This window comes from Podarcis liolepis, assembly GCF_965112155.1.
Source record: "Podarcis liolepis genome assembly, chromosome: 11".
Lineage (NCBI taxonomy): Eukaryota > Metazoa > Chordata > Lepidosauria > Squamata > Lacertidae > Podarcis > Podarcis liolepis.
The window spans coordinates 20472870-20494180 of record NC_139565.1 but is presented as its reverse complement, the minus strand read 5'-3'; the positions used below and the strand labels follow the sequence as shown (position 1 = coordinate 20494180).

Sequence of the window (21311 nt, the reverse complement as noted above, 5' to 3'; positions counted from 1 at the left end):
TAAACTGTACGAAACAGATTCATGTTTCTTTATACCATGACCTCAATTCATCTGAAAATAGTCAAGACGAAAGGCATTTCCACACAGTAGATTATTGTGGAGCTGGTACTGCTCATCAGAAATTCTGAGTAAATGTGCTTAGGTTATTCTGGAAATCCTATGCATACTTAGCAGTTAACACAGTGGGATCTTTCTAAATAAACCATGCATAGGATTGCACTAAATAAACCATGCATAGAATTTTCTTCCACTGAAAGCATTAGGATTTTAGTGACAATATCATATTGGTTTCAGTGGTATATAGTCAGAACTACCTTTAGCTGAATTGGAAACCAGCTGATTTTTAAAGTTTAAAATGAGGTTGCAATTCTATATACAGTACATTTACTGGAGAGTAAGCTTACTTACTGGGTGTAAGTAGACATGTGTAAGAGAGTGCTGCAAAAATCATTTCACTAACTTATACTAAAATACAATTATTTTGGAAACCCACATTATTCTCTTTAGGATTTGTTAGTAACTGGGATAACCAGAAAAAGCACAGGATTAACTATATTCCGTGTATACACCCCTTCTTCTACTCCACCGACCTGAACTCAGACTTTTTGAAAAATAAAACCACATTTTTATTTTCTCTACACACCACTTTCCCCTCACTTTACCCCAATACCTTCTCCTTCCAGCATCACAAGGTCATGTCACATTATCTGGGAAAAGATACTCTATTGATTTTAAATGTTTTTAAACCAGCTTTGCCTTAAAACAATGCTCAGGACATATAGCACAATAAGGTCACTTCACATTTGTATAAGACTTAAAGCTAAATTCATAATGTCAGTTGCATCAGATGAGTTAACCTGACCTTTTCTGAAAATATATTCAAACTACAGTGACACTTAATATAATTACAATCCTATTTACACTTATTCAGCAGTAAGCCCCACTGAACACAGGGCTTACTTTTGAGTAAATATGAAAAAGGTTGCACTGTATGCCTAGTGCATATTTCAAAGTGGCAGACTAATAATAATAGGAACAGTTTGAACTATTTTTTTGAGTGCCGAGGAAACTGAGTGTGTAATGATACTGTAACAATGAGACATGCTCCAGGATTATAATTTGTGGGGGAGGTGGTCAGTTACTATTTACAGATTATCCAGAACTGTTAATTTGTTTTTGAACAAACAGAAAGCAAGTGTTAGGGCTTGCCACACATTAAGGTATCCCCTGCATGCGAAGACAGACTCCAGCAGATTGAGTGAACACCAATAGTGGATCCAATAGTTAAGAAGGGGACTTTTACATGTGCTATTTAGGGAAATGAGGGGGGGCAGATGGGGCTAGTCAACATGGGAAGGTAGCCCCATATAGGAGAAGAAAAACTGCGATCCTAAACCTACGCTGCCTTGTGGTCATACCCATTTGTGAGAAAGACTTCAGGAGTAAACTCTGAGGAACCATCTGTACTCACTGCCTTGTGGGACATCTTCAAGAGAAGAAGTCTAAGGAGTAAATCCTATACAAATCCAAAGTGGAGTCTGTAAGGCGGTTGGAATGTGTCTTGTTTGCCTCCTTCCAGCAACTCCTGCTGCCAAGTTTGTGTCAAATGTATTGCTCTGCTTTCCTTTGGACCACATCAGGGAGGTATGGGGGGGGGAGCAAGGTCTTATATCATCTGGGCAGCCCATGTTCTCCATACACACTGCCTTGGTACTTCGATGCTGCTTATGCAGCAAAAGCAATGTGGGAGGCAGCAGTTATGAAAGCTGCAGCAGGTGAATGTCATTCTCCAACGGTTTAGACTTCACCCCCGAAGCCATCCCGGGACAGACAAGATGCCAACCAGCCAGGGTACAGGTCGTTTTAGGGCCAGACCAGATGGACCAAATTCATGCAATTGCTAACGGCGTTTTGCTTCCTAGACATTTGTTAGCGGCTTAAAAAAAATGGAATTAGAAGATCCAGATCGAGACTTTGTTGTTGTTGTTTTTCAAATTTTTTAAATTGATTTCCCAAAATTTTTAAACAGACAAACAAACATAGATCTTAACCTTGCTTAATCCAATCTTAGTAACATTAGGTGACTTCCTCAAATCCGCCTGGCTGAATTTCAGTGTATATCATTGTAACAGTTTTCCAAAACAGATTTCTCATAAAACTAACTTAATCACTTAACATCTTTCTTTCTTTTCCTTTTAACTTTAAACATATTATTCTATCACATCCAGATCCAGACTTTGGTGGAGAGGAAGGTAGGGATACTTTTTAGCTAACTTTCCTCTCCAAGGCTTTATTTCCTAACAGCAGAGCCGCGCTTCTTCACCAGTTTGCCACGTCCATCCCTTGGCTGCTCCCAGTTTCCTCACATCCTCCTCCCACATCCTCACTGGACCCTTTCACAGCTGAAGCCTTGGCTCCAGGATCCTCCCTGCGGGAACAGAGCACACCGGCTCCTCTACCACACCCAGCCCGACACACACACTCTTTTCCCCCAACACACGCCGCCCTTCCTCACGGTCATGACGAATACGTGACAACAACCACACCCCGCCATGGACTAGACGGTTCTACTGCGCCTGCGCTCCTTCCTCCCTTAAGTCGACGTTCCTTCCAGAGCCCCCGAGCCACCAATGCGCCTGCGCACGGGCGGGCGGCTCCGGCTTCCGCGTCTTTTTCCTCGCGGAGGCACGCGGCCTCAACCGCGCATGCTCTGAACCTTATCCTCTCCCTCCCTCCCTCGCTCCCAGTCCTAGCACACGCGTACGTAACGATGCCTAATGGGGGAAAAGGAGGGAGCTCGTGGGTTGCTGGGTGAACCGGGCGACGTCATGGCCGGTCCCGCTCTCGCGATGGTTCGATTCGCAGGAGAGTGTCGGCCCGCTATTGTAGGCTGAGGGAGAGAGAGAGAGAACTCTGCGAGGGCCAGTAAGAAGCCGGTTTGAGGGAGGAAGTCCGCGCGCGCGAGGGGCTGCTCCGCCCGCCCCCTGAGGTCGCGAGCGGACGTTGCCTCTGCCCGAGAAGGGGAGGAGCCTCGGAGGAAGACCCCGCCCCCACTATGTGCCGCCGCCGCCCCCTGCGGGACTAGCCGCGGCCGAGCGGCTCCGGGTGCCTGAGCTGCCCTGCCCGTTGGCGGAGAGCGTCGGCTCCGAAAGCGGGAGCCTCGCCGTTATGAACCTGCACCAGGTGCTGACGGGGGCTGTCAACCCCGGGGACAACTGCTTCTCCGTGGGGAACGTCGGCGGGCATCCCTTCACGGTGAGTCTCCCTCCTCTTCCTCCTCAGCTCCGGTGCCACCGCGACGAGAGGGTCGTCCCCCCCCCTCTCAGGCCGCCTCCGACGGCGCCCCTTCCCCGGGCAGCGCTCGGCCTCCCTCAGCCGGCAGGCGAAGAGGGCGCGCGGGCGGGCAGTTTGCGTCAGGGACGGTGGCACCGGTGCGGGTGGGACGCTCGGCAGGTGCCTTGTTGAAGCACGCCCGGGATTCGCCGGTTCGACCGGAGCCGAGCCTGTATTGGCGTCGGGAGCTGAGCCAGCACGAGACCGGGCCCTTTCTTTGCCATGACGGGGCAGATCAATTCCCTTTATTTCGCTTCCCGCTGCAAGCATTTTTGCCACTTCTCTACAATTTTTATTTTTTTATTTTTTTGCAATAATGCGCACTCCTCATCTGAGCTGTGGTTAGTTTCCGAAGTGCTTGGGCGTAAGGTGAGTCCGGTTGCATTAATGCCACAGAAGCATTCTCCACATGCTCAGAGGTACCTCCCTTTATTATTATTATTCATTTATATTGTTATTATTATAGCTGCGCTTGCTTTAAAGCCTGGCGGTTCAAAACGTGTTCAGGGAGGCAGAGTTCTTCTTTTCTTTGGAAGGGATATCAAGGGCAAGTGGCCAAGAGATAGGGTTAGGCTCCTGTATGGCACTCTTGTGGGCCCCAGGAAACATCTGGATTGTCTTGTTTCTGAAGCTGTTATTGATCAGCCTGCCTGTTATGTAACTAACAGCTGTGCTTTCCAATCGAAAACAACTGGAAGTGACATTTGAGCGTGGTCTTTATATATTCCGTTTTGAGGTTGGAAATGCAGTACAGTGGTGCCCCGCAAGACGAATGCCTCGCAAGACAAAAAACTCGCTAGACGAAAGGTTTTTTCATTCGCGATTTGCCTCGCAAGACGAATTCCCCTATGGGCTTGCTTCGCAAGACGAAAACGTCTTGTGACTTTGTTAAACCGTTTAAACCGTGCTTCGCAAGAAGAAAAATTCGCTAGACGGCAAAAATTGCGGAACGAATTAATTTCGTCTTGCGGGGCACCACTGTACTCCCATTCTTGTGCGCTTGTGACAAAATGTGTGTGATTGGGCAATCAAGACAAAGGGTCATGCTAGAAACAACTTTTGGGCATATACAGTTCCTTATGGCTCAATTATTACTACTATTTTCTGGTCATCACATGAGTCTCTTCTTGGTGTTCCCTCTCTGTAAGAGTCCCAGAGGGCGGCCTTTTCTGTGTTGGCTCCCTGTTTGTGGAATACTCTCCCCAGAGAGGCTTACCTGGCACCTTCATACATATATTTAGGTACCAGGCAAAAATGTTTCTCTATAACCAGACTTTGGCTGATTAAGCATTATATGCCCTATTAAATGTGTTTGTGGAGAGGAGTTATTGGTTTGCTTTTGTATTTGTGCTCTCATTTTGTATTTTAAAGTTGACTTGCTTTTGCAGTTGATTAGAATTGATTGTAAGCCACAATTCCTGCTTTATACATAATGTCAAGTCAGAAATTGGAGACAGAGAAACTGAAACATGGTTTATTCCTCCTTTTAGCTGTGTGGCAAAAGGAGTGTGGACTGCTTGAGTCCAAGGTGTTGCATGGGCTCCCAGTGCAACAATAAACCATGGTGTAAACTGACTCAGCCCAGGGTAAAACTGCTGTTTGAAAACTGGTCTATGGTCACCCAGAATCATTTTTTGGTACATTTCAACCTCCCTTGGGAAACCCTTAGTATAAATACAGTTTGATCTTACTACTTTCCTTAGGGATTAGCATTGCATGTATATATTCTTTGTACTCCTGGATCACAGGTGGTTCCGAACATAAACTTCAAAACAAGAACACAACATACATAATAAGACAAAAGCAAAAGAATAGGCCTCCATGAGTTGTGACTAATTATAATGAGAATAAAGCATATTTTGGTGGTCTCTGGAAACATTTGTTCTTCATAACTTGTTTCATAGTGAGGCTTTTTTCTTGCATTTTAACACTACTTAATAGGATGGCAATAAAATACATTTCTTGATATCATTAAGGGATCCCAGGTTTCATCTTGTCCAACCCCCTGTGATGCAGAAATCTTAACTAAATCATACATGACAGATGGCCATCCACACTCTGCTTAAAAACCACCAAGAAAAGAGAGTCCATCACCTCCTGAAGGAGTCTGTTCCACTATTGAACAACTCTGTTACTTGGGCCTAAACTTCTAAGCATTTTTAGTTTCTAGGCTCTTTCTGCTATGTATCTCCTTGCTGCAACATTTAATTATTTGAGATTTTGTATGCATACTTATTGGAATGATATGGTTAAACTCTTAAGTTTTGTTGCAGAGGTAGACCAGAAAAAGCTGATGAGTCTTACTACAGTCTTTCAGAGTATTTGCAACACTTGTTCTAAGACAGTGCTGGAAATTCTGAAAACCTACTATGTTGATTCCAGTTGTTATACCATAATAGAAACATGGGAAGTATTACTTTCGAATGTGTGTTCTAGATTTGCTGTGGTGTGTTTGTTTGTGTGTGTGTGTGTAACTATCTATATATATCTCTCTATATTCAACTTCGTAGCATTTCTTTTTGGCCAGTACTTTGTACATCATCAGGAAAACTTATGAACTTAAGTAAAACACAACTGATCTTTTAAAATTACCATATTTTCCCATGCATAAGATAATGTTTTAAAAATTGCTTTTAAAATTTAGTAAAAAATTGGGGGTTGTCTTATATACAAATGGTGAATGCATAGGTTATTATTATTTTTTTTAAAACACCACTTACCTTCTGTGAAGAAGCTGCTAGAACATCATAGCCACCGTCCCTTCTAGGAGCCCAGCTTTGGCAATCTCCGAAGAAAGCTCTACAAATTTGCCCGATCTTGGGTGTGCACCCCCTGCCACCCTGTTTGATGTTTAAATATTGTTTTCTTAATTTTTGGTTCAAAAAAATAGGGATTGTTTTATACATGGAGGTGCCTTATACATGGAAAAAGATGATATATGCTAATTGTAGACTAGCTATTAATTCAAAGTAGTTGTTGCATGTGTCTTGGAAAATACTATATTATCTTTTTAATCTCCTGTCCCTGCAATAGTTGTGCAATTAGGTAAACAATAATAAAAAGATGGTCTTCTGCATAATATTCTAAGGGGCATGAAAGTAACTCCACTCCCTTTGCTTGTGCAAAGTATTGGATTGGCAAAATAGCAAGTAGTTCTTAAGACATGTTAAAAGGAGTTAAAATAATCAGTCTACGAGAGAAAACAAAAAATACACTCTTAAAATTGTTAAATGCTCCAAATTTCCAAATCTAGCCATATATGAGTCAAACCAGTGGATCAACTAGCCTTTATTTATTTCCTCTGATGGGCAGCAGTTCTCTAAAGTCCCCTGCAGAATTATTCCACCACTCCCTGCCCTTCTACCTGAGATGGTTAACTGGAGATGTCAGGAATTGAAACTGGGACCTTGTGCTTGCTGAGTTCTATGAGCCACCCTCCATGTTTTTATTATGGCACCATCTAGTAAAATTCTAGTTCTTCAAGGTCTGACAGGTTCTTCATTGTTTTAAAAATGAACAAATGAACATAAGCACTGTTTATCAAATAGTCCAAGAACGTAGTAATGTCAACAGTAACTGCTTGTTGGTGTGAATTCAAGGAAGTGATTACATCACAAGTAGCTTGGGACATTTTTATCTTAGAGGTGACCTGGAAGGCCTTTTCCTTGTTTAAATGACAATTCAACTATTTATTCGCAGGTTTTCTGTTGTGAAAAGTTTCTACAAGTAGGAAAAAATGCCACTGGCATGGAGGATAAGTTGATGTTTTATTAAGATTGTATCTTTTTCATAGGAAAAGCTCTTTCTCCCAACCCCCCTTTCTATGTTGTTATGTCAAGGGATGCAATGAGGAAAACTCTGGGTGTTTTGTTTTAATCAGGGGTGTTGCCCATCAGTGCAATTGGGAGTGCATAGACTTTGTTGCTGTAATATTATAGCAATGATATGCATTGATCTGTTTTGCTAAAGAAAGTTCTGAATGTCTTCCAGATTCTGCTTTTTAGAGGGATACTAAACATTTCTATTTTGCACTATCTAATTTAAGATTCATCCCTTAAATGTAGGTGTAAATCCCATTACTTTCATTAGGAAGTAGAAACGTGTTTATTATCAGACAAGACCAAACATTTAGGTGACAGCGTCCTTCTCTATTTCCATTTTTAGACTATTAAAAACTAAGACAGGTACTGTATTTGTATTATACCCAGCAAAAAAGAAGTCCCACACACTCTTTTTTGTTTAAGGTAACCTGAAGAAAAAATCTGATAAGCTCAATAGATTGCTTATTGTTTTGGGAAGTTTTACTTGGTCCTAGTGGAGGTATTACTTCACTACTGCTTTGTGGATTTTTTTCTTCTACTTGACTAACACAACTGTATAAATATATTAATTGATTTATGTTAAGTTTATTGCACTGAACAGGCTATTAATTCCTTTAGCCAATGTATTAAAAACTGTGTCTCAGCATTGGCAACATATTTAAATTCCTGGGCATCAGAATCAATACTTTAGGAGCCAGCATAACAATTTGAGGTACTGGATACATGCAAAAAAGAACAAAATGACAGCTTTTTAAAGTGCTAGCATCACATTTTCAGTGCTGGCCAGTGCATATGCATCTTGAGTTCGCTGCCATTTGAGGGGTTGATGGGGTGCAGCTTCAGAATGGGACTGAAGAGTAAGGAGTCTTAGGATTTAGCTGTATCCTTAACAGGTTGCTAAGCCTGAGCTGGAGATACTTTGGTTTTCATCAGTCTCTGCTATTTTCCTAATAATGTACTTGAGGAGTAGAACTGGTGGTCTGTTGTCCCATTTGGGGACTGCCTACAGAGGCTGCCAATCTGACTGATTGCATGTTAAGAACTACAGTATATTAGTTCCAGAAACACTGCAATTTCTGTAGCTTTTTTATTTCTTGCTTCTCTCTGAATTTAGCAGCTGTGTCTAGTCTCATTACCTGGCAATACCTATTTGGAGACTTGTAATGAGGATTTTCATACAGGGCTGGTCCTCCAAAGCTGCCCTGGAAGATCTTGATAAGGTTTAAAACAATGCACAGCCCAGTTTCTACAAGGGCTACATCTTCTATGATATGATTATGCTCTTTTAACAAAGCATAATGTGGCTCCTGGTCAAAAGTCTTATCAAAAGAGAGAAGGGGTTGGGAGCCGCTCAAACAATAATTGTTGTAACACTATCTGAGCAAACTACAAATGCTTCTCCAGTGATGCTGTGAAGAAGAAACCAAAAGCTTTCACTTCCATATTCAGTTAGCCACAATTTATAATACAGCTGAATTCCTAAGAAGTGTTCTGTGTTCATTATATTGTGCAAGTACCCAAAATATAATGTTGCAGTTGCATTAATGCGTGACAAGGCCGTAAGAGTTCTTCCTGTTAGTTTGCAGTAGCAGTGTGTCTTTAGTAGTAACCAGTTAGGTGCTTCTGGAAGCTTTCAAGCAGATTATGATATAACAATCTACTTTTGTTCATAGCATCCTGTAATCAAAAGAGAGCCAGCATGGTATAGTGGTTAGAGTATTGGACTAAAATCTGGGAGACTAGGATTCAAGTCTCCACACTGGGTGACCTTGGACCAATCCCTACCTGTCAGCCTAATCTACCTCACAAGGTTGTTGTTGGGATTAAATGAAGTGGGGAAGAACCACGTATACCATCTTGAACTCATTGGAGGAAAGGGCAGGATAATTAACTAACTAACTAACTAACATTGTCCCTAAATGTAGAAGTTCAGTTTATTGGCCTACTTGAGTCTCTAGCAATATCCTAAAGGCAGATTAGTGTTGTAGGTATATGTGCAATGAGATTAACCTCTCCAGGGAGATTGCAGGAGCTAGGACAGAAACAGGGCACACTTCATTTCCCACACTCTTCAGAAAATTTTCTCACAAAGCATTAAACCATTGTTCCAAATAAACTATAGTTTAAACACAAGTGCTTTCCCCCCCTTTTCTCCTTACTGCGCTGCATGGGGCCAGAAACATGTCTGAGTATGGCTTGTTGTGATGTTTGAGCCCAGGCTTATGGTTTGTCTCTCTCTAAGCAGGCCATAAGCAGAAGCTAAACTTTGTTCTTGGCTTTGACTTTGTATAAGTGTATAGATGCTTGTGCTTGTTCACAAGAGATGTATTTTGCTGAATTTGTGTGAAAGTAATTATTGAAATAACTTAACTGGCATCCAGTCAGGATGTATATGCTACTTACAAAGTGGCTTTTCTCATAGCAGCAATACAAAGCTTTAATTTTTTGTTAAGGATGGTTCAGTGGATTAAATATGTGGCTACACTTAAAAACCAGATGATTAGGTAAATGGGTTTTAAAGATTACCGGTAATTACTGAAACACACCTTTCTTTGAATTGTCTTACCAAAAAAAAAAGGCAGAGCAGTTATACAATTTACTTTTTTCTAGGCATACGCATCAGGATGTGATATTGTGATATTGGGGACTGATTTTGAAAGATTACAAATAATTCCTGGAGCAAAACATGGAAATATACAAGTGGGATGTGTAGATTGCTCTATGCAACAAGGGAAGGTAAGTAGAAGTGGTACTCTTGTTAAACTTACCTATCTGATTTGTTCTTGTAATATGTATTTTGCAATGCCATCCTGTCTGAAGGTGATATTAAACTCTTCAAATACTTTTAGTACTAACCCTTCACAAGGACCTGCATGTAAGAAGATTGAATTATGCTTGCAGCTATCCTGCTATTTTAATTCCTCTGCTGGAGACTCCTGTTTATATTCTAGAGTCTGATACAGTACTGTGTTTTGAAGAACAGTCTGGTCATCATTATGCTACAAGGTTCTTTGTGAATGTGGGCCCAAGCCCACACAAAGGCAGGCACTTCCTACAGCAGTGGGTACATAGCCAGCTAAGACATCTTGTGGCTGAGATAGTACAGGTTTTTCCGTGAGCCTACCCTCTTTCGTTTTCTTGGCTATCACATGTTGTTTGTTTAGGCAAGAAACAAACCATGATTTTGATGACACTATACAGGGCTTTGCTGTTTGTTGTTCCTGGCATAGCCAGGATGGGAGGAAAGTGAAACGAACTTAGAGCAGCATGCAGCAGCACTCTGCTGATATGCATTCAACCATAGTTAATATTTAACTGTGTTTGAATATGACATGTGAACCATGCCAGCATCAAAACCTAGCACCTTGGAGAGAAGTCTCTTCATGCTATTTCAGATGTCTGCGGGAGTGGCTGGAAGGTTAAGATATGGTCATATAGTAGGAGACACACATAGTAATTTACTGTTGTAAATGAAACTTAAAACCAATTTTAAAAATCAACTGAGAGTTACCTTAAAACAGATTTCTTGATGATCTCTCTTGGCCTCTCTTGAAGTTTAAGACACTATCTTAGGACTCTGGATTCTCTGTTTTATCCAACATTGCTTTCTCCTTTGCTGATAAGGTGTGTTTGATTTTGCTCATACATCCACTCTCTGAACTTCTTGCCTTTTTTCTTTTTATTTCTGAAACTGCATAAGCATAGATCATGAAAGGAGAATGAACATCCTTCTGTTAGGAAAGGTGTGAATTTAAGCACACTACCGAATTCATAAACTTTTCCCCAACATAAGACTCCTCTTTTACAGTTGAGATCCACGTGACAATGAAATACTGGAGATTATCACTTTCTTTATTAAGCGTGCAATACCTTTCTACCTTCTTATTGTCTTTACTACTCTAGATTTTGTGCAGTTCTGACAAGATTCTAGTTGGCATTTTTAGGTCATGCTCATGTGTAGACTGCTTTGCCTTGTAATTTGTTTTTGTAATAGATTTTTAATCTTGAACCTGCATCTCACTGCATTTTTCCAGAATTTCTGCAAAAGTAACATTATAAAGTTTTCTTTTTTAAAAAAAACAAGACCTGTCCATGAAAATAATAGTGCATTATACACAATATATATATTATTTTATATTGTGCATGAAAGTGGAATATGGTTCTGACAGATGATAGGTGAAGTTAAAATATTTAAACTTCTTTTCATTATTTTCCCCTACGTTTTTTGGATCTGCTTCTCCAGTTCTGTGCAATATGTAAAATTGTGATTATATATGTATCTGTTATTGCCTCACATACAAATATACATAGGTGGTTTCTCTTTGCTTTTTTTTACCCTTGCTTGTCTTTAATCCTTTTATTTCAGACTGTCTGAGCTTTTTGTGCCTTAGATTTTTAAATATTTCTTACATGTTAACATCTTGTATGTATTCTTTTTCAAAGTACTGTACTTTTGACACCCAGGATTGCTGAATTCTGATCTGTATCACACATTTCTTATCATGTTTCAGAGTATCTTTTACATGCATATCACTTTCTCACCCCATTTAAAAAACAAATGTAATTGTGCATTTTAGCTCCCAGCCTCAGGGTAATTAGATATATTGTGAGTCTTAACAGAGCTATATGTAGCCATTTCTAACCAAATGAATATTGTGTATCTTCAAAATAACTTAGAGAGTTGCCATTTCTGTGATGGCGATTCTTTGTGTGGAGATACAAAGAAGTTTATGGCTATGGAAGGAAAGTAACACAACCTTCAAGTAAATACAGTACAAACTAATTTTAAAATGCTATTTGCTTTAGATTGCAGCTTCTTATGGGAATGTGATTTGTATATTTGAGCCAGTTCAACACCTAAAACAGAAGAGTAGTCATCATACTGTAAGTAATTTATCTTTTCTATCTTTGCTAAGCATTTGCATTGTGAGTTGTATTTATTTGAAGCCATGGAGGGAAAATGTTCTAGGTGAGTTTTTCTCCGGAGGGAACAGAATTTTTTTGGGGGGGGAGGGGGAGTGGAAAAATGCAAAAGTAACTTTATTGCTTTACGAACATAAAATGCATTATGTGTAACTTCGTTTACCATAGAATTATTGTTTCTGGCATATTGAAAGTACAGTATATGCAGACAATAATTACAAATTAATTTTTTTAAAAAAGTTTTTGTTGCAAATGGAGCTACAAGCTGCTGAACTGTAAGAAACTAGCATCTATGTGGTTTTGCCACTTTATAATGAGCAGGCAAAAAACATTTAAAAAAAACCATCAAAATGGTAGTAAAACAAATTACTATTGAAATCAACTTCTGCATTTTCACATGCCAGTTTATTTCTTGATTTGGTGCAAATATTTCTAGACATAGACCAATTTCTTTCGCGTGCTGTAGATTTGATTCAAGTACCGGTATTTCCAAACATAGAGCAGTTTCTTTCAGATGCACCGACTTGCTTACTGGCCTCTGGGAAAGTCATGGGAGTGCAATGACCTTCCCAGCGCCCCTGGGGAGCAGTCCTCTGCCTCACTGGGGTGGGGTGGGACGGTTCCTGGGATTCCTGATTTTGAATGTTTTCCCCATTGCATGCGGACTCCTGGAACAAAACTCTTGTGTAAGTGTTGGGCTCATTGTAATGAAGTTTCAGTTTCAGCTTATAGAATTGAACTTTTAGAACTTGTCATTGCTATCTCAGTTATTTGGAAATATTATCCAATAGTTGCTGAAGGAAGTTTGGCAGATCAGTCTTCTGAATTCATTATGCTTTATTTGACAACTATGCCAATGAATATAAGTGTTTAGAAACAATTTGTATTGCATTTGTGTTTGGTTTGTAGGGATTACATTATCAGTGGCAGAAGTCAGATCAAATTTTACTGGAAGATGCAGTGCATAACTTAACATGGGATCCAACAGGTAAATACAAAATCAGCTAAATGTTTGCCTTTCTTTTCTCCCTGTCTTTCAATGAATTATCTTGTGGCAATGCTACTTTATCAGTATTTTTAATTTGAAATAAATTGACCAGGACAATGCATATTGCTCACCTTACTTGTGTTGCAGGATTCCTAGCAAACTCAAAGCCTCATCCTCACCCCAATGCATGATGCTGTGCAGTTAAGGTTTCAGTGTCTCTAACTTGGAATTAGCCAACATGGTGCCCAGATGTTGTTGGACGGCTTTGACTTTTAGCTATGTTGGCTGGGACTGGTTGGGGCTGGAGACCAGTAACATCTGGCTACTCTGATCTAGAGGTTCTTCCTACTATCCCTTACTCTTCGGGGGGACACCAAAAAGCTGTTCTTTGACTAGTTAGCAAGAGTTGAGTGATATTGAGATTCTCTGCAGCCGTCATTGTTCTTCCATGCTTCCAAGTCCTTCTGATCTATCATTCCTCATGTATGTGTCTGCTGAGTTCCCACCATCCCTTAATGCTTACCCTCCTAAAGAGAATCCTTTACACAGGCCTACCCCATCTGTTCATAAGGCACTTGGCAGTTAAAAATGGAATTTTACTAGCTGAGTCAGTGTAGTCAGAGAAGCTGTTGAAGTACATTGCTGGTAAGTGAAGCTAGATCGATCTCTTCCCTTCCTCTAGGCAACAACTAATAAAGATGGAATTCTGATAGTTGGATTGGCATGCATATTTTTGCCAGTTGGCTTCTTGCCAATTTGCCATCTTACAGGACAGTTGCCAATTCTAGTCTTTATGCATGCAAATGAAGTGGTTTCGTTATGAGTAGTTCAGATTGATCACCTAAAACTTGATAGATTCAGGTGTATATTTCAGAGGATATAGTTGGTTTATAGTTATATTGTTTGTTACAGTTATTTCAGAGTCTGTAGTTTGACTTTATCTACTATTTTTTATTCTAATTTATGTGTACACATTCTCAAAATCTAGGCTCCCGTCTATTGACGGCTTGCAGTTGTTTGCAACTTTGGTCCAATGTCAATTATGAAAACCCATCAGAAGATGAAAACCCTGAAAAAACAGAAGCTCGGAATTGGAGAATCATTTGGCAGTGCAAGTAAGAAATATATTAAGACTAATTTACACTTGTTTTTGAACCTCCTTGGACCGGTGCATTACTCCAAAGCAGTATATTTAAATGATAAGTATACTGCATCTCATTTTTATATATGCTTTTTATTAGCTTATTATTACAACACAAACACACACAACAAACAGACTTTTAAAAAAATACAGATACAAAACAAATAATAAATGTATATCCATGTTTCAATTTTTATTCTTTTCTAATTGACTCCCTTTGTCCTCAACTCGGGTCTAATTTCATATTTGGTAAACTGTGAAAGATGCAAGAAACAGTATACTGCAATTCGGTGCTTTCAGTGTGAGCCAATCATTGTATGTTGTTTCCCAGATTAAAAAGTGTTATATATGAGATACTTTCCGAAATATGTAGTAGATGTTTCATCTCTACAACATAGAACATATGGAAGCGCATATGAGTATTTAGCGCCCTTTTACTCTAAGAAGGGTGATCCAGCATAAATAAAGCAAACAATGCAAATGCTAAGAAGTGAAAGAGGGTTTCAACAGATTTTACTAAGCTTTATAATTGTAAAACCTGTGTTAATGTTGTAACTTTGTTTTTGGTAGGCGAACAGCCAAGTAAACCACATAAGTTGTATCATCAGCTTTGCAATTAATCATCGGCAACGAAAACAAAAATAATTGAATTTCAAATAAGTGATTTTGCTAACTCTAATATTTAACTCAAGTTCAGGTTTATTAAGCTTTTGAGGTATCAAATCATGATGAACATTTTTTACCCCTTTTCTTTTCTGCTGTTCACAGAACTGCTTCTGAAGTTCAGCTAATGAAGTTTTCACCAGATGGGGAATTTTTTGCTACTGCAGGAAAGGTAAACCAGTTTCATGGGATCTGAAATATATTTATTATTTTAACTTCACACCTCGCCTTCCTGCTTATAGCATTAAAGTAACAAAGAGTACAATAAAAATACAATAAAACATTTTTGTAAAAAAGCGGTAAAATGAAAAGAACCAATAAAACCAGGGATACAATGTTGATATTCTTCCACACACATTTTAAGTCATTTTCCATCTCATGTGACTATAGAAAGACGAGGGGAGGGCAGTTTATAGGTGCTACCTATCTTGGCTTCCACTCAGACTATGGCGACAGAGGTTCTTATTTGAGAGTAAGGAAGAGATCTTTATACAGGGAGATTAAAGGTACAGGCTCAGCAACAAGCATAGCATCATAACAGCCTCAGAGCTTGGACTAGGCAACAGGAATGACAGGACTAGCTGGGCTAGAAGCAGTAGTCCTGAGTCAAAGTTCAGGGCAAGAAGCTCATTTGTCCCAATGGGTTAACATGACCACCACCAAGCTTTTAAAGGCAGGGCAAAGCAAGCTTAGCTGTGATACTTCTATCTATGCCTTGTAGAATGTTCAGCATGCAGACACAGTCATAAGTGGTTAAGAAGCCAAAGATTGGAAAGTTGTAGTCCACATAGCTAATCGGCTATGTAAGTCTGTGGTTTTGCGAAAGCCCCTATCTTCCCAAACTTTACTCATCCATGGAGCAACTGTGATGCTGCAACAGTGTCATAAATTGCTTGAAAGAAGAGGAAATTACAGATTTCACAAACCATAATTTAGTTTCCTCCAAGAATATTAAGAATAAGTCACACAATATAATTTCCAATTTTATGTTGTGGGCCGCCCTGCGATCTTCAGATGAAGAGTGCTATGCAAATTTATAAGTAAAATAAATTGCTCGTTATAATAGTAAAGGTAAAGGTACCCCTGCCCGTACGGGCCAGTCGTGTCCGACTCTAGGGTTGTGCGCCCATCTCACTTAAGAGGCCGGCGGCCAGTGCTGTCCGGAGACACTTCCAGGTCACGTGGCCAGCGTGACGAAGCTGCTCTGGCGAGCCGGCACCAGCGCAGCACACGGAAACGCCGTTTACCTTCCCGCTATAAAGCGGTAACTATTTATCTACTTGCACTTAAGGGTGCTTTCGAACTGCTAGGTGGGCAGGAGCTGGGACCGAACGACGGGAGCTCACCCCGCCGCGGGGATTCGAACCGCCAACCATATGATCGGCAGGTCCTAGGCGCTAAGTTTTTACCCACAGCGCCACCCGCGTCCCGCTCGTTATAATAAGTCACCCTTATAAACTAAATTTTGGACAAAAGATCAGCTAACTTAAAATCCAGTGTGGTGTTTTTTTCTCTTAACTTACTGGATTTCACAGTTCTTGTGCTCTTCGGATGAATAATCATCAGCACAGAAGCATAATATTGCAATAACATGGTGATCTGTTTGAAGCAACTAACACTTCCCCTAAGGCCTAAGATGCAATCATGTGATGCTTGTTTTTCAGACAGAATGACTTTCTGTGGAATTGACATATTTGGCTATAGTGCCAAAATTAAGGGAAATGTGTAGCTGCTATTTATTATTGGATGCCCATTTAAGAAAATACTTTAACACTGATAGTAGTTGCTCTAATACCCAAACTTTTTTCAAAGAGGGCCAGATTTGATGAAGTAAACATGCGTGAGAGCTGACTAAAGTTGTTGAGCTTTTTTTAGGAAGGCTTCAGAAAGGGGACAAAGTAGTAATAGGTGTTTTAAATGTACAACACCCAAACCCAATTAAGGACTTGTTTCTTTGAAAGAGGCCGGATTCAACTCTTACATAGAGCTTTTCTTAGGACTGAAGTTGTTCAGCTTTTTTTGGGATTTTACCCCAGTACATATACAGCAACAGGGGCCGGATTAGGCCCCCAAAACAGACTTTGGACATGCCTGCTCTAATAGATATATTGCCTTAGCTATTTTGTATGCCTTCATCCCTGAAAATAGAAGTAAGCCTGTTTCTGTTCATTTTCTTTTAAAAACACATTTATCGGAATTATTTGCAATGCAAATATACAATAGTAAGTTGGTGAAAGGATAGTATAATACAACAGAAATATGGATTAATCATATATAGTTAGTTGCCAGTTAGAACCAGTGTTCATAAATCTTAACTCATGTTGCTTATTCTAGTCTAAAATATCATGTGTAAATTTATGTAATGCACTGTATTATTCTTTTAATTTCCGCCCCACAAAGAATGTATGCATAGAATCCAGCATTGCTCAGACTTCTGCTCATGCAGACTTCATCTTCCTCTCCAGTCCCCTGTGCACCCCTGTAGGAATGAAAAATCACGGGAGACGAAAGAGGCAGGTGTAACATGAGGCGTCTGTCTGGGCGGACCCTGGGAGCCTCTTTTATTGAATATTACAAACATTGCCACAGGTGGGCCTGTGGCTGATTGGTTGATACATACACAAAGAAACTTGTTGCTGATTGGTTAACATAAGTACAAGGCGGGGATTACATGTGAGAGGTGGGGATTACATATGATCATTTATCACTAATAGATTAAAGGCTGAGAAACGGAGCTGGAACTAGACAGGCATGAAACCTCCCAATTAAACTATAACTAAAGATTAATATAGCATAAAACAATTACTAATGATTGATCATAACATGAAAGAACACAACAATCAAGTTCTGTAGATGTGGTCAGCTAGGCATAAAGTACAGGTCATAGTGTTTCTCATGAACTTCAGATGAACTGAGCAAGGAAAGAATGTCTTGGTGTTTGGAGCAGGTTCGTACAGTGTGTGCAAAAGCAGAGAAAAGCCTACAAGCAAGACTTCCCAGAATGCAAGAGAAAAGAAGCAAGGCTTCCCCATAATGCAGCAGTTTTGTGCAGAAGGAGAACTAACAGTTATGTGCAGAAAGAGGACTTCCCTTCACACCCCCAAAATCAGAGTCTCCCAACCCCTTTGGAGCAAATTTTGAGGACATAGAGAGCTGCAGTGGGGAGGAGGAGAAAGTGAAAGTCTCATTGTGCGAGCTGAAGTTTGTACGGTCTGTGCATGGAACATATTTAATAATAATAATAATAATAATAATAATAATAATAATAATAATAATAATAATTAGTAAATAATAATTTATTATTTATACCCCGCCCATCTGGCTGGGTTTCCCCAGCCACTCTGGGTGGCTTCCAATAAAACGCTAAAATACAATAACCTATTAAACCTATTAAACATAAAAACTTCCCTAAGCAGGGCTGCCTTCAGATGTCTTCTAAAAGTTTGGTAGTTATTTTTCTCTTTGACATCTGGTGGGAGGGCGTTCCACGGGGCGGGTGCCACTACCGAGAAGGCCCTCTGCCTGGTTCCCTGTAACTTGGCTTCTCGCAGCGAGGGAACCGCCAGAAGGCCCTTGGCACTGGACCTCAGTGTCCAGGCAGAACGATGGAGGTGGAGACGCTCCTTCAGGTGTCCTGGACCGAGGCCTATGAATTTATTGTTCCTTGAACTCTTACTATTCTAATAAAAAATAAACAGACATAAATGTCATAAAAGGTTTATTGACTATTGTCTCTATGCCAAAAATACAACGTTCAGATGGGTCTTTTATCCATTCTGTATTCTTAATGGAGGTTAAACCTTTAGCAATAATATACTGCCCTTTCTTTTCTTTTCTTTTCTTTTCTTCTCTTATCTGAGCTCAGTGTAAAGGCATCCAGATATTTTTAATCTCTTTCTTAAATTATGTTTCCACTGGAGGAGAATTATTGAAGCTTTTTGCTTTTTTCAATAGCCTAATGATGTTTATGCATTTATTGCATTAATTCAATCTCCATACGTTAACAGACGGTAATCTTAAATTATCCATTATTCAGTTATACATTTTTCTCATATTATTTTGTCCATGTTTCATTTCTCCCTTCCCTTCCCTTACTTTCTCAAGAATTTCAAACTGTTTCTGCTTGAGAGAGATGAAAGGATTAATAACAGCAGCCTAGCATTAAGTGGTTAGGTTTTATTTGCTTGTGGGAGAGAACCATTGATTATGTCTAACAAGTGTTGACCTTCTTTGATATTCTGCAGTGCAATCCATTCGTTTCCAAACAAAAACTTAAGAATAAAAGTAGTCCCTCATCTGTCTCTCTCTTAAACAAATGGTCAAAAATTACTGCTTTCTTCTTAATATTTTCAGATGCATACCTGCTAAAACATCAGCCTCTGTATTGTCTGTTTTAAGTGAATACCCTGTCCAAACATTTATCTGAATTGCATCTTTTACTCTGTAATTAGCAAATCTTATGAAAACTTCCATTGATATTTTTCTTTTTTCAGATCTTAAATTTATTTTAATAGCACCTTCTATGCCAATGTACATTCTTATTTAAATTCCAAATAAGACTTTAACAGCCCTTCAAAACAGCATGATAAATCTTGTCCTTCAGCAGCTTCTCTCTAGTGCTTCATTGATATCTTTATGCTCATGCTTTTCTATTGTTATCTCATGTAGTCATAACTTCTCGGCATCCTTGGACTATAGACTACATTTTTTTACAGACTGTTAATTCTGTAATTTTTACAACTACTTATCTTGTTCTTGAATAATTATTTATCTAATCTTTCTTCATTCACCTTCCATTTTCTCTTTATTATTTTCAGTAACCGTTTTTCTATTATACTGGATTTTTCAGTGATTCTTTCTTCCTGGGCTCTGATGATGGTTCAGATATCTTAACTGCATGGCATACTGAAATACCAAATTTTCCCCTTGTTTACATACATACTAGTTACACATATAGAAATGAGTTATGAGTTTCAGTTAAAATAAGCCAGCTATGAATCTGTCAGTAGCTGAGAAGTTCGTGCAAGGTGAGGCAGATCAGCATTTAGTGCAAAGCATTTTATATTTTTGTTTCTGTGCTCACAACCAGAGGGTGGATGAGTGTCATGGGAATCAAACATCTACAGAAACCAGGATTGGACAAGGGCAGAGAACTCGGGAGAGAAATGGAGTCTCCTTTGGCTCTTCTTGCAGAAAGAGTATGGACTTTTTTTTGCTGCTGCTTACATTTTTCAAAAAGAAGTGGCCCTGGTGAGGGATGGAGTTCATTAAAAATAATTGGCAGAAATTATGAACCACAGATTAAGAAGAATTTTTAAAAGTTGTTTTTATGGGGAAAAGGTGACTTCATCCTCCATTTAACATGATTAAATAATTCTGTTAAAAATAATTCTATTCAATTGTATTGAAAAGCTTATTTAAGAGTGAGCAAAAGCGGAAAAATTAGCTCTGTGTAGCAATTATGGAAAATAGTGTTCTAATATATATCACTTTTTCTTTGCTAGGATGATTGTCTTGTAAAGGTGTGGTATAACACTGATAGCTGGAAATCAGCAGTCACACCTCCAGTTACAGCACCAGAAGCAATCCCACAGGAAGTAGGCTTCTCATTTATTTACTTGGTTCATCCTCGGTCTGTTAATGGGTTCTCCTGGCGAAAGACAAGTAACTACATGCCACGGTGAGCATTTTTTCACTGTTCCATCTTTGAATTGGTAGAAATTGTGAATGCTTTCAAATTTTGCCTTGTGCTCTCAAAATTGTGCCAGTGTTTATTTAATCAGCCATGGTTGGGTCAACATTCAGATGAATCTAAGTAAGTCTTCCCAAAACAGATAAGATAATGGAGCTATATAATCAGTAGTAGACCGTGAGGTCGGGCTGTGCTGCATACTTGACCTCCCTCCAGCTGAGTTGCTGCTGCTGATCAGAACAGAAAATGGGAGGGTTAAGGTCAGTACAGTGCAAACTGGTGGAGCCAATACGATGCTCTTGGCAGTGTGTTTGCACAGCACTGACCTTACCACCATCTCATTGCTCCCCTTCTACATCCCAGTATTCAGCAGCAACGGGAGCATAGAAATGTCAGGTGAGTGGCGCACCCTCCACCATGCTATCCACTGCTACTGCACGTAATAGGCTTCCATAAAATGCCTCAAGCAGCATGTAAAATATCTGCCACCGTGCAAAGCCTCATGAACCATCCCGCGCTCATAACGCACTGAAGGTCTGCTGAACGACACTTTGGCAACATTGACATCAGTTCCGTACATGTGTTCTGACATTAAATGAAAAATACCTTAATCTGGTGGGCATAAAAGTTCCTATAATACAGTTAGTAAGTGATTTCAGCAGCGCGCTGTCTGGCCACATTTTCGTTCTCCATCACTGCCTCAGCACTGAGTAATTGCTTAGTTTTATAGATTTGTGAGTGGAACATAGT

The 21311-nt window shown here is 39.7% G+C and overlaps 1 protein-coding gene across 6 annotated transcripts in view; it reads left to right on the top strand.

The window, feature by feature from the left end:
• The first annotated feature begins 2641 nt into the window (after nucleotides 1–2641).
• The window catches only part of DMXL1 (Dmx like 1), a 71640-nt gene continuing 52970 nt past the window's right edge, over nucleotides 2642–21311 (top strand). For 5 of the 6 annotated variants that reach the window (XR_014516807.1, XR_014516808.1, XM_083464363.1 and 2 more), the window contains exons 1-7: nucleotides 2750–3255; nucleotides 9765–9890; nucleotides 11961–12038; nucleotides 12987–13065; nucleotides 14054–14180; nucleotides 14975–15041; nucleotides 20374–20549. Coding sequence is in view for 4 of the 6 variants with exons in the window: in XM_083464363.1 (XP_083320489.1) it covers nucleotides 3169–3255; nucleotides 9765–9890; nucleotides 11961–12038; nucleotides 12987–13065; nucleotides 14054–14180; nucleotides 14975–15041; nucleotides 20374–20549 (740 nt within the window). In the remaining 2 variants the exon portion in view is untranslated. Of the gene's footprint in view, nucleotides 3256–9764; nucleotides 9891–11960; nucleotides 12039–12986; nucleotides 13066–14053; nucleotides 14181–14974; nucleotides 15042–20373; nucleotides 20550–21311 lie in introns of all 6 variants that reach the window. The other variant, XM_083464364.1, reaches the window with a different exon arrangement.